At 30.8% G+C, this 14,053-nt stretch overlaps 1 protein-coding gene across 1 annotated transcript in view; it reads right to left on the bottom strand.

Annotated features, from left to right (window-relative positions):
• Positions 1 to 14,053, bottom strand: part of LOC125067920 (lachesin-like) — a 44,956-nt gene that overhangs the window by 16,166 nt on the left and 14,737 nt on the right. The window contains exon 2 of the mRNA XM_047676817.1: positions 9,121 to 9,293. Coding sequence (XP_047532773.1) covers positions 9,121 to 9,293 — 173 coding nt within the window. The remainder of the gene's footprint in view (positions 1 to 9,120; positions 9,294 to 14,053) is intronic.

The raw sequence follows: 14,053 nt of genomic DNA, 5'->3' as shown, positions 1-14,053 counted from the left end.
TGTTACAATTTTATTTTGGGTCGTTTTTTTTTCTTGTTACCCAATTGTTCGATTATTTTTGTTATGGGCTCGAAATAGCTTCAAGTATGCAATTTCGTTTTATATTGGTAAAGAACATTGTTAAGTATTTTTTTATGAGAAGACTAAGGCAAATTTTAAAAGTAATTTTTCGCTAGCTTACCAGTATTTTTTTATATATTTTATTTTAGTATAACTGAACACACAATGAACACAGAATTATTAAACGTGAATCCAGGAAATCCAGGCAAACATTACTAATTTGGTCTTCTCTGGCTAAGGCTAAGCCAACTTTCAAAATTGCTTCAAATTAATTACTCTCGAAAAATTTAAACACGGTAACTAAATATTATACTTTTTTGCAATGAGATAATTATAACAAAATGACACCATAATTTATAGGTAACGAGGACGCATTTAAGCGGGACGCCACGTGCGTTGGGCATATTGCCCCGATTCATGACAGGAAAACGACGTTAAGAGCGGAAGTAGCGACGAAATTTTTCAAAACGATCTCGCACAAATTGTTTTGTCATAGATTTCCAATTATATATTTATGTTCTAAAACATTCGGTTAAATAAACTTTACCTTCGCTAGTTTTACCTTTAACAAAGTCGTATTTCATTAATTCAATCTTGTATCCGTCAAATAAAATTTTAACAAAAACTTTATTATGACATAAAAAGAATATGCAACTAGATTTAAATTGTCGCTATCCTATAGCACTTTGCATAATGGTCCCTTTTAATATGCAACGGTAAAACCATGTCAAGTGCGCTGACAGCATACAAGAAGAAAATTGCATTGCAAGGAGCTTTAGAAATAAAACCACAAAACGAAGTGAGTGCATGATCCAACTAGCTTTATGAATTGTATTAACTGAAACCGTATATTCCAATCTTCGAAATGATATTTGTAATCTCTTTTTAACATTGAAATGTAAGATTTAATATACAAAATGGCTTTTCCATTGAATAATTCCGTTCTGATTTCATGCTCGAATTTGACGTTGTATTTCGCTTTAGTTATTCAAGGTTGATATTTTTATGTACATTCGGAGTCGTTTATTTACTCTTTCTATTTCTCTTTATTTTGGTAACTTCAATGTATTATAACGTCCGTGTAGTTATTAAAGTACCGATTTACATAATATTCTATTAACATAAGCTTAGGTTTAACTTGTTTCATAGAATGCGTTATATTGACAAATGATCTTATAATAATAAGATATTTATAAATTGTGCGAAGGCTTAATTCTATCCCAGATACTCCATCGCTATCAGAAATATTTAATATTGTTGTATTCCGGTTTGAAGGGTGAGTTCGCCGGTGTAACTCGAGCACAAAGGACATAACATCTAAGATTTCAATATTGTTGGCGCATTGGCGAGATAGGGAATTGTCTGTTGGCTGAAATACCATACGGGCTCCAATTTTGATGTTGACCACTTATTATCAGATGATCCATAATCCCAATTTTAGATTTAAAAAAAAAAACAAAGTTATTGAAAATATGATAATTGAGTTATATTCTATGCGTTAAGTGAAAGTAAATATAACTTTAAATAGGAATTCAGCCGAGCGGCGGTTATCTTAGAAAGGACCATCCTAGAACACAGCCTTAAGACATCTATACATAAACGCGACATCAGAGTCGCCGAGGCTGTACTTTCTGTAATCGAGCTCGGAGCAGGGTCCGCTGGTTTACAGGAATAGGATTAAAATAATTACTTATATATTATTTATTATGGATTATATATATATTATTTTTAAATGAAAAGAGAGAAGACGACAATCTTGAAATCCAGCGAAGATCTTCCAAAATATATAAAAGTAAGTAATATAATCGTGTGATTAGATTTTTAAGCATCATGTTTGTCATCTTCCTCAAATTGTTCAATTTATCGCCCAAATATTGTTAGTCGACAATGACCCGGACTTCTCCGAGCACAGACAATGTCCTTTGTGATTGGAATTTAATTGAACATTAGATAGAGTTATCGGACTATACGTCAGTGTTAAATTTGAGAGGACTAGCAAGCTCATCCTGTCGTCTTTTCACACATGAATACGTTGTATACCAGTATATCCACTCAAGCCTTTCTGATTGAGAGTCGCATATTTTGACAAAGCTAGGTATTTGCAATTTGAATTTATCATTTTCTCATAGAATTCCAGAAATAATACCTATTTTAATTAATTATTTTATTGTTTTAAACAGTATATATTTTTTATTTATATATTAAAAAAATGTTTAGGGCCTTTTAGAGCGGAGTTGCGTAAATTATGGTAGTTGTTGGTAATCGCGTAATATTTTTTTCGACATGATACACTAATCAGTCAACAACATAAATACTTATTGACGCTATTTTGGTTGGTGGTTGGGTATAACTGGTGAGATAGAAAACATATGTTTGTAATGTTTTTTTTTTCGGTGATTACAATAAGATATCCTAGCGGTTATCGTAAATACAATGTTGCATGAGTATATTTTTTAAAAACAGTATATTAACGTACGTTTTTATAATTTATAAACGTCTTATTTATTTGAGGTTATATTACCGGATAAGTAATAAACACAAGACCACTTCGTTGCTAAATTTGTAACCGTTAATATTTTTTAAATAGTACTAGTCCAACAAAAGACTACGGATTTTTACTAATACCTGAGAAAAATAAGTCCTTTCAGATGGTCGAAGAAAAAATATATATTATAAATGGACTGAGGAAAATTTAGAGAAAGTCCAAGAGTACTTAGCAAATAAAAGGATGGGTATAAACGCATGTTATTCGATTTTGTAATAACCAAACCTACGACCTGCGAATAAGCCAACTGCTTCCTGGGTTGTTGCCGAATCTACTATTGAGTGCAATTCTAGTAAAGTAGATTCAATTGTTTCCGAAGTTACTACTACATGAGGCTGAAGCTGTTTACTTTGCATTTTCAGTAGCTTAATATGAATTTTATTTTAAAGGTTAATTAGTGTCTTGTATAATATGAAAAGTAAATGTTAAAGTTAATTAATTAAATACATACATATATTTTAAAGTTTTTGAAATCGCAATATTAATTTATGTTCCTATGGATGCCTTTAACTGATCAGACGGTGGGGTACAATCTGAGAAACCTTTTCAAATCAAGCCTTACACAAAATTAGCACATTATGTTGAACTATTACGTAGTTTTTATAAAAAAATAACAGACTTTCATAACTAACGAACTTCTCTGTCAAAATTCAAAAATTCCTTAAAGGGGACAACATAGGCTACTTTACCCTATACAGAAGCTCCTTTGCCCATGATTTCGTATCTGCATCGATCGTTTTTTTTATGGCAACATTAAATGCTCATTTTTATTTTTCAAATAATAAAATTCCAATAATATTTTTTCTAGTCCCGTAATATTCTTGGATTAATTTATATTTTTACAATTACTAATTATTTACTGAGTTTAAACTTTTACCTCAAATGCGACTCAAAGCATTTTTACTTACTACACATTGAATGAGCCTACAATCCTGAAAATGATTTCGCTGTACTTTATGTTCATTATCAAAGGCTTAACGTTAAGTCTGCGTTAACGAACGTCGTTTTTTTGGAACTAAAGAACGTCCATATTTATTTCACCTGATAAAATGTGATAGTTGCCTTGCCGATATTAATTTTTGATAATATTAATATTTTTGATGAACTAAAATTCAGAAATACAACGTCGGGCGATAGAAAAATTCTAGGAGTGTTATACTAAAATGAATATGTACTGGGACATAAAAAAATAAAGTAAATTTAATATATATACACTCTATCTATACACTGTTAGGTCAAATCATGAGTGAGTGAGTGGAATAGAAATTATTGCCTTTTTTATTGTTGTTAATAAAATAACACGTGAAAAATTAGTGCCAGTTCAAATAAGATCATAAAATTTTTTCACTTTCATTCACTCGCTACAATGTACAAGAGCTAATAAAAAATTACAAATTGTTTGAAATATGAGGAAAGAAAATTTCCAGAATTTCATTATCATTATAATATTTGTAGACGAACTTAATGATAACGAAGGAAAGAAAGCAAAACATAATAAGGTAACGCCTCGAAATGCAAATGAATTTGCCGCTTGGATGGTCACAGCCGGGTCCGGATTGAAAGTAAATTGAAGCTGACGGCTAAGTTTGAACGTTCGGGAAAATATAACGCTTTTGATTTGTAAAATACGTTTTCATGTGCGTTTTACCTTTTGTAAAATAAAAATGGAAGGACTGTGTTTATTTTAAACTACAACCAAAGTTTGTATTTAAAAACTTGAACAAACCTTACAAATATTAAAATTTGGTAATTCGTTTTCAATTAGCAAATTCCGCATCATGTATTGTTTCGAAACTAAGTCAATATTTAATTCGAATCAAATCAAATCAAAATATACTTCATTCCAGTAGGCTTTTACAAGCACTTTTGAATCGTCATTTAACAAACTAAGTATTTAAAGTAAAGCTATCACCGGTTCGGAATGTAGATTCCACCGAGAGGAACCGGCAAGAAACTCAGTAGTTACTCTTTTTTCAACATCTAAAAATACAGTGAAGTTAGTTAAATACAATTATATATGTATGTTATCCTCCTGAATGGAAGTCAACAAGCATTAGCTCCACACTTTTTTATCATCAATATAATCTTGTATCGTATAACATGCCTTCTTTACCAATGTATTTTTTACAAATGACTTGAATCTATGAAACGGCAAAGTTAAAAATTGCCTCAAGAATGATCGAATTCATAATGACATACATTGCTTGTGATTATCACATAATTAATAACTATATGAACTACAAATTACAAATTACAAATTTAATCATATATATGAATTTTTTTTTCAGTTGTTGTACCAAATATGAAAACAAAAATAATAATATAACGGTAGCAATACATTAGCAAAAGTGAAATCGAGCTATTTTAATTAATGCATTTGAACATTTAAATTGATTTAAAACGTACTTAAAAAAATCTAACACATACTCAATTATTAAATGGGGAATGAAACATTGGTTATGTTTTTTTTAGTATCTCGTTGGATATACCCCACTCCTTCCACTGGCTTGTAATCATGGATTGAGAGATTTTTATCTTGTGTCTGTAAACATCCAGTGTATTCAGTCACAAGATATCTCGATCACTTTGTATGGAACACAGCAATACAGAGGTTCATTCGCTAGAATCATTTATGAGTAGGTAATATCCACACAGACGGACCAGCACATAACCTCTGTACTCAACTTAATATTAAAAAGAGGTCGGCATAAAAAATGTTCTCATGTAGCCCCCGCGGACATAAAACGCGTAGTTAGTTCATATTCCATTTTAAATATTCCGACTATTTTGCTTTTTAATTTGAAAAAGAGTAAAGTAGACTTTAACTTAAAACACGCCAAGCCGTTTTCTATGCTTGAATACTACAGAATGCATTTAATTCTTCGTAAACATTTGCGCTAAAAGACTGCAGGCGTGCTAATTTTCCGTAGTAAAAACGAACGTTGCGAATGGCTTTTATTTCATCGTTAGTGAGAACTATGTCTACATTACTAAACGTTATTATTTTCATTTGATACTGTTTTAGTATACGTTTGATAAATAAAGAAACAACACGGCAAAAAAGAAACTTAAATATGCGAATTGAAAAACTTATCCAGTTCTACTGCTGGATAATATTTGCGTGTAAATAAAAAAAAAGATAATGGCAAACGAAAACTTTCGATATAAAATCTCCTTCGTTATATTTTGTGTAGCAATTCTAACATTCTTGACAGTTTTTTTTATTCTTGTAATACAAAAGCAAACAATATTCTTAAAGAAGAAATCAGTCGTTTGTTTTTCCTTAGCCTATTTGAAAGGATAATATTTATCAGATTTCTTTTTCGTAACCGACATAAGAAGTAAAACAGACGATATTATACTGAATAACAAAGTGAAAATACTTGATACGTTACTTTATTGTCATATTTTTAGGGTTCCGTAGCCAAATGGCAAGAAACGGAACCCTTATAGATTCTTCATGTCTGTATGTCTGTCCGTCCGTATGTCACAGCCACTTTTTTCCGAAACTATAAGAACTATACTATTGAAACTTAATAAGTCGATGTATTATGTGAACCGCATTAAGATTTTCACATAAAAATAGAAACAATATAAATTCTGGGTGTACCCCATACTTAGAAGAGAATCTTAAAAAAAAAATTTTCTACAAACCCGTGTGCGGTATCTATGGATAGGCCTTCAAAAATGATATGAAGGTTTCTAGCATAATTTTTTTTTAAGGTGAATAGTTTACGTGAGAGACACTTCCAAAGTCGTAAAACGTGTCCCCCACCGATAAAACTAAAAAAAATATATAACGTTAACGTACATTACCGTGTAAACTTCCACCCAAAATTAGTTTGAACGAGATTTAGTTAGTAGTTTTTTTTAATTTTTTAAATCTTAAACCGCAATTTACCTTTCATTTCAAAAATATATATATTTAGCATCATAAAAATAAACCTTGTTACTTGCTGCTACGGAACCCTTCATCGGTGAGTGCGACTCGCACTTGGCCGCTTTTTTAAGGTATACAATTAGTTTATAAATATAATAATTGTGTTAAAAATAACATTTTTTATCAATTATTGGTAACCCTTGTAGTACCCGTATAATTTAAAATATCGTGTTCTTCGGATTTTGTAAAATTGCTCACAGTGAAAGGAGTTTTCGCTTAGTGTAAGCAAGAATAAAGATTGATCGCTAATAAAGGATGATATTTTATTCTAACCCTCGAAAGTTCGATTATGCGATGTAACACGCAAGTCATCGAGATCATCTCTAAAACACTGTTTAAATGTCATTAACGTGATCGATCGCCCTCAGGACGGCAGCTCGTTTGTCATTGAGGCCACTAAATGGGTCCTCTATAAACGAGGTTATTTACGGAACACTTTATAAAAAAAGCACACGAAAGAGTAAATCCAACAGATAAAATGTTTGGAGTTTCGCATTGGAAGATCATTAATTTTGTTTTCTTCGGTCGCCATTTTGCGGGAATTTGCCCTATTGCAGCTGTTTTGTAAAGCGAATAATAAATAGCTCTTAACTTTATCTTTATCGGCCATACTCGCCGGTTTTGTAAGCAGCTTGCAAGCCTTTTCGGAAATTACGTGCGTACTTTATATATTTTTATAAGAGAGATTTCATTTTTGTTAAAATTATCTATTGAAAATATTTGAACTGTTTTGTCATTATAATGTATAAAGTTTGCTTAATATATAAAAAAATTGTATTAAAAGGCGTTTACGTTTTATAATTGAAACTAAAGTAAATTATATCTATAAATTAATTTAATGTACAGTAATATCTAGTGAATTTCATTTTGCTGGTAAAAGAACAAAAGTTATTGCTAACAAGAAGTATAAGGAGTTTATTCACAGGTCTGTTACGGGTAGGTAGGTATAAAATATAGGTAGGTTTTATAAATGTTATATATAAATCGGTTTTTCCATGATGTTTTCTTTCATCGCTGAGTACGAGATAAAATATAAACACAAGCATTCATACATTCGGATTTTTTAAAGATTTTCTATTTCGCGGTAGTGTTTTCGTTTTTTATTGCTATTTAATATAGGTTTGAAAAACTTGAAGTATTAACTTTTTCAAACCTATATTCCATTTCAAGTACAATTAAATAATAATAATAATAATGTTTTAAAATCATTGGATATTAAGTAATTTAATTTACTAATACATCATTTAATCGATGTAACTCGTTGGCGCGTGTAAGGTAACGCTTAAAAAAATTTTAAAAGTCAGAACTCTCAGATCAAGCCAGCTCATCGAAAATTGTATTAATGTGTCACTTTTGTCCAAGACATAACTCCGCAAATTACGCGGTAAAAAATCCAAACATTACTAGGCATACAATTTACTTGGCGGTAGGGCTTTACGTAGGCTCGTCTGAGTAGGACTCAATTAGTATCAGATGTTTTTCCGTCAGAGTCAAACTTAGTGTTGAACAAACTGTTTTGTTTCAATTTGAAGGATGAATGAGTCAATGTTACTAAAGGTAAAAGGGATATAACGTCTTAATTGGTTGGCGGCGCATTGGCGATTGATTAATATTTTGGCGGTGGTGACCACTGACCATCAACGAATCTATTTTCCCGTCTGCCAACATTTATCATAAAAAATGTTGGCAGACGGCATATTGAACGAATTACCTAGCTTTCGAAACAAAATAGCAATATAATATATGAACGTAAATAAATAGACATACATGTGACGAAGGTTTCATTTGATGGCTATACTTTCGAATACTTCTATTTATTATTATTATGTGAAAAGAAATCTGCTTAGAAATAAATTATCGTGAACTACTTGTACTCACAGAATCATTGAGAAAGACGACTGGCAAAGAATACTCTTACTTGTGAGTATTTATTCGATGAAATTTCAAATTGTATGTTAAAAGAAACTATTCTCAAACGAAACACTATTTTACTGCAAAAGGAATAAGATATAGATTACCTTAGCATAAAGGTAAGACTCGTGTTCGAGGGCTTAATAGTTTAACGAGTTCGCCTCCGAGTAACGGAACACATAAATTCAGGATAGATTTTTTTCTAATCCAATTTTGTTTCAGGTTATGATTTGAAATGGCGCTGTTGGATTCAATTTTGAGGAAATGAGATAATGTAAGTGGATATAAATTATGTATATTAGGAATGTATGATGGATTAAGGTGGTTTTAGTAACAGGGCGATAAGAATAACGATTCTGAAACGGGAAGTCAGTGGAAACCATACTGATAATAGAGAAAATATATATCTAATAGAACTGTTTTCTACATCTATTATAAATGATAAAACAACACTAATTTTAAACGAAACCACCTGGATAAGACAACTAAACTGATCTTAATTAAATCGTTAAGTAATGATGGTTAATATTGTACGTTTATAATTTGTAATTGAAACTAAATTACTAATTAAAATTAAAATACTTATATAATTAAGTTATGCAATATAATGCACTACGATTCTAATACTTCTCATGAAGTGTAATAATATATAAGCAATATTTACCTTATAGTCACCGATGTCGGATACAGAACAAGTGAGCACTGCTTCTCTGCCCAATGCAACCGTTACGTTTTCAATGGGACCAACAAAGTTAGGCTCACTGTCACGGAGCGACGCCGTTGGTCCGACTCTGCTTAGCGGTGACGTCGTCTGATACCGCATACTGCTTTTCACTACTGTAACAAATAATCAATTTAAGATACAGAATTATTCAAGTTATTTTTTTTTAAATATAGATACGAGATGGCCAAGTGTCAATCCTCCTTCTTCTTAACAACCCGTGTTATATTTTATAATATTGTCTATACTAATATGTTAGACAGTAAACATATTTTGTTTATTTGAATCTTATCTCAGATCTCGACGTACTAATCCGATTTCAAAAATATATTTTTTCAATATTATAAATAGAATTTAAAAATATAATATTTTAATCCTATTTGTAATTTTATCTATAGTAATAATTCGTCTAATTTTTTGATTGATTGATTAGATAATGATGGGATAAAGTTCAAGCCGTTAAGATATCTCTGTAAACAAATTACTGTCAGTTAAAAATCGTATTCTATGGACATCATTATAAAATTTGAATTACTTTTCATTGAAACAATTACGAAATATGTCATTATTTAAAATAGATAATACACAGAAGTATGTTTGCTGTTTTTATTAATATATTTAACTTTTACAAAAATACTTATTTAGTTTGAGATGGGTCGTTGTTGTCACGTTTCATTTTATCTGATATTCAATATCTCATAATAATACTTTTTTTTAATCACTTTTATGAAACTTTATCATATAAATAGATTATTTAATTACACAGATAATAACGATATGTCATTTTACCTACCATATATAACATTTATAGTAACATTGAGTCGTTTTTACGTAGGATAACTTTATTCATTATTATCTCAAAATCTCAACGCACAAATTTTAAGGTCGCTCGTAAAGCCATTCAAAGTGGCGTCATTTTATCTGCATTTTTCCAAGGCCTAAATCCTTCAGTGACGATGTCATAACAAATTTAATGGAAGGGATAAAGAATTTAAGGCGGTTCTTCTTTTCTTTTATAAATTGTTGACCCTTTTTATCGGCATTGGTTGGAAAGGTTGGATGTTGGGCGTGTGAAGACGATGTTTGGTTCAGCTTCTAATCTTACCTCTGCTTGCGAAACGCTTCTCACGATTTTACGAGGCCATTACGGCTTTCTACGAACCAGTGTGTTAAATTGTGGACGAATAAAACCGAAGCTCTTTCATTATTCGGCTAAAATTTGGGGTGTATCTTAGGTAATTTCATTGTTATTAGGAAGTAAATCTTTCTACATCACGACTTCAAACTTTAACGCTTTTTATTCAGGTAGCGTTATAATTTTGTCGAACATTTATTCAATTTACGATTCATTGATCGCAATTCATGGTGACGTCGAATTTAATAATGTCGAGTCAGGGACGCATTTCTATTCACAATCTATCCGTAGATTATAGTGATGTATCTAAGGGAATTTTGAAGTTGCTTTTGAGACTGTAGCCCTAGACTTGAGGCTATACGTTAATGTATAGCCTTAGCTATTAGTTTGGATAACGTCTCTACCATTATATTTAGTGTGTGTGTGATTTGTACTATTTATGTAACAATTGTTTACACTGATGTTAGGTATTTGCAGGAAACTTGGCTAAGAGTCTAAACAGTTTCTTAGGCTCTATTCTTGGAAATTTTCTGTAAGCTGTATTAATTTAAATACGAAACTGCTATTTAGTAATTGGTTATGGTATGTTTTTTCTGAAACAAGATCGATGTGTCTAATCACGCACAAGAAGTACCCTGTTTAATATTTACGGATAATAAATTTAAACATCAACCTTTTTCATATAATTTATAGTACATGTACCTGATATCTTTCAAAGATAAGTATTACATTGAAAAAGCATTCGCATAGTTTTTATATTGTTTTTTTACTTGGTGGCGGGGCTTTTTGGAAGCCAATCATCAAATATTCTACCACCAAGCAGAAGTACTCAGTTCCATTGTGTTCTGATTCGAAGTCGCGTTTGAGTGAACAATTTTAACGCACAGCACAAGGGAAATAACACCTTAGTTACCATGGTTGGTGGCTCTTTAACGATGTAGGTATGTATTGTTAACATTTCGTACAGGGCCATTGTCGTACAGGTGATGGTGACCACTTAAATTCAAGAGATCCATTTGCTCGTTCGCCTATCTACATACCAAATATATATATACAAAATAAATTATTCCTATAACTATATATGTTAAATTAAATTTACAACTTGTTAATTATTATCATTACGTCAGCAATGACTCTTAATCAAATTGTTTTTTAATATTATTTAGAAAGTTAGACGTATCAAATAATTATTTTTATTCAAACTTAATTACAATTGTTGAGTGAGTTGGAATAATTAATTAAATTTAATTATCTTTAATCACTCCAATCAACCGAATTACAGCAACACGAAGCTCTACCACTGATAATATGTACGAGTATATCGGTATTCACTATGCTGATGTTATTAAGCTCAATCTTATTATATAGTATATATATTTGAAAACAACGACTTGGCAAAGTGCCATTTATAGGTATCTAGGAACTTTGCCAACATAAATAGCACTGTTTAGTGTTTACCTTAGTAATTAAGTATTATATTACACTTGGTTTGTTCAGCATTGTTCGAGGGTTTTAAGTTTACTGTACTAGCGTTATATCTTGTCATGCCACGACACCCTATAGACTGTAGTACTGAGAGAACTGCTGCTCAATTTTCTTTATAGTATAAAAATGTTGAAGACTAAGTATATTACTGCTGGATACCTCTTATAGTTAAAACAAAATATCGAACTGTCTGACGAAAAGCTACAGGTTTCATTGCTATTGTTTTGTTCATCGTCAAATCCGGTTTGGTAAGTCAATAAGTCAAGGTAATGTTGGTCATTATTAAATTGATAAAACATAAAAAAAAATTATATCACATATAACACAATAATAACAGTTTTGCTCTATAAATGTATCGCAGTCCATTGACTGACATAATCATAGCGACTTTATAAATAGTTTTGAAGTAATACGGCGTAAAGACACTCTGCTATTCATGGAGCCGCGAAGCTAATGTGTCTGTAATGAGCTGTCGTAATTAATGCTGTGTTTATAATTCATTTGTAACAGGCTTAGAACTTGCGAAGGCTATAATATAATTCGTATATAAGAACTAGCCAAGACAGACCTTAGGCTACAATATGTTATCCTTAGTTATAAGAAGAAATGATATTTTATGTAGTTATAAATACATTTCAGGAAAGACCATTGTACTTGGCACCCATTTAGATCTCACTTCTTTTGTCGTTGAAGTCAACAACCAAGGTATATATCATAATATTGGACTTGGCTCTCGTTTTTACATTTATGGTTTTGATGGGTTTTATCTTAACTAGAATAAACTGTAAATATTCTAGGAATAACCGTAACAAACTCCTTTAATGAGAAGTGCAATAAATTTAATTATTATATTTTTAACATAACATTATAACATTAACAGCCCCTAAATTTCCCACTGATGGGCTAAGACCTCCTCAAGGTTTGGGAGCATATTCCACCACACTTGCTCCAATACGGGTTAGTAAATATTTTTTTTTATATTTTTATCTTAAAACCATTGTTACTTCTGTTGAATGTTTTGAGTAAATAAATAATACAAGGGTAGTGTATATAGTTATATAAAATGCCACCTTTGGCATATTATTTTTGAAAAGTGATTTTCAAATCGAAATAAATCATGAATATATATTGGTAATTAGTAAAAAGTTATTAAAGAAGATTGTCAGATGTGAAGTGTCATACATTTGTAATATTATAGTAATTTTGAATTGATTTGTTACATATGAGAATATTTGAGCATGTTTGAATAGACACAAAAGGGCAAACCGTTACAGACAATGAGAATACACAATAAATTAAGAAAAATAACGTACGCAAGATCTAGTACTAATGAACGAGCGAATAATTTCCAAAGTTGTTTGAATGGCCCATTATTCTTTATGAGCAGGCAATCTATCACGTGAGCTTTCAGCGGCCTGTAATTAACGTGTGGCGAACCCCTAACGTTACATAGGTCGATGTTTATAACATAAATATATGCTTTATATAAAAATGGTAGACTAAAACCTTTTTCCACTAACAATCCATTTGCATGGAATAACAAAACATTTTTATTTTGTACTAGCGATCCGATCCGACTTCGAACGGATCCAATTCATTAATAAATAAATTGTTATGATATCAATATAATTAATATCCTATTTGTACTTAAGCGTAATATAGTATTCTATCAATGAAAAGAACAATTAGCATTGGATCATTAATTCCTGAGATTACTCCTTCCTACAAACAAACAAATGACTCTTTATAATATTACTGTACATAGTATAGACAAGTATTTTAAAATATATCGATGAAAAATCTACTTCTAATACGCTACGCATAATTTATGAGTCATGAACAAAAATTAACTATGAAAACTTAAATAACAAAAGTAAAAATCAGTAAGTGCAGATTAGCTAAGATCTCATATCCGTTTTGTGAAGAAGATTTAGAGCTTACTCTAGTTAGAGCTCTACTATGCGGGTTTTTGTATAAGAGTAAACGTTGGAGTTTTTCATACGCTACATGCTCTCCACGATATTTTTACTCACTAAACACACACGAGATGAATTATAAATAAAAATTAAGTACATGAGATTACAGTAGTGTTGGCCAAACTTTGAACTGAAACATCTGTTACAATTTATGTCTTTCAACCAATAGGCCATAGTGGCTCACGGATAACAAATAATTTAAAATTGCAATAAAATATTCAAAATAACCACATATATTCCTAGATAAGGCATTTTTAATAATAAATAATAATAATAATAA

This window comes from Vanessa atalanta, chromosome 12 (genome assembly GCF_905147765.1).
Source record: "Vanessa atalanta chromosome 12, ilVanAtal1.2, whole genome shotgun sequence".
NCBI lineage: Eukaryota > Metazoa > Arthropoda > Insecta > Lepidoptera > Nymphalidae > Vanessa > Vanessa atalanta.
This window is presented reverse-complemented; position numbering and strand designations above follow the sequence as displayed.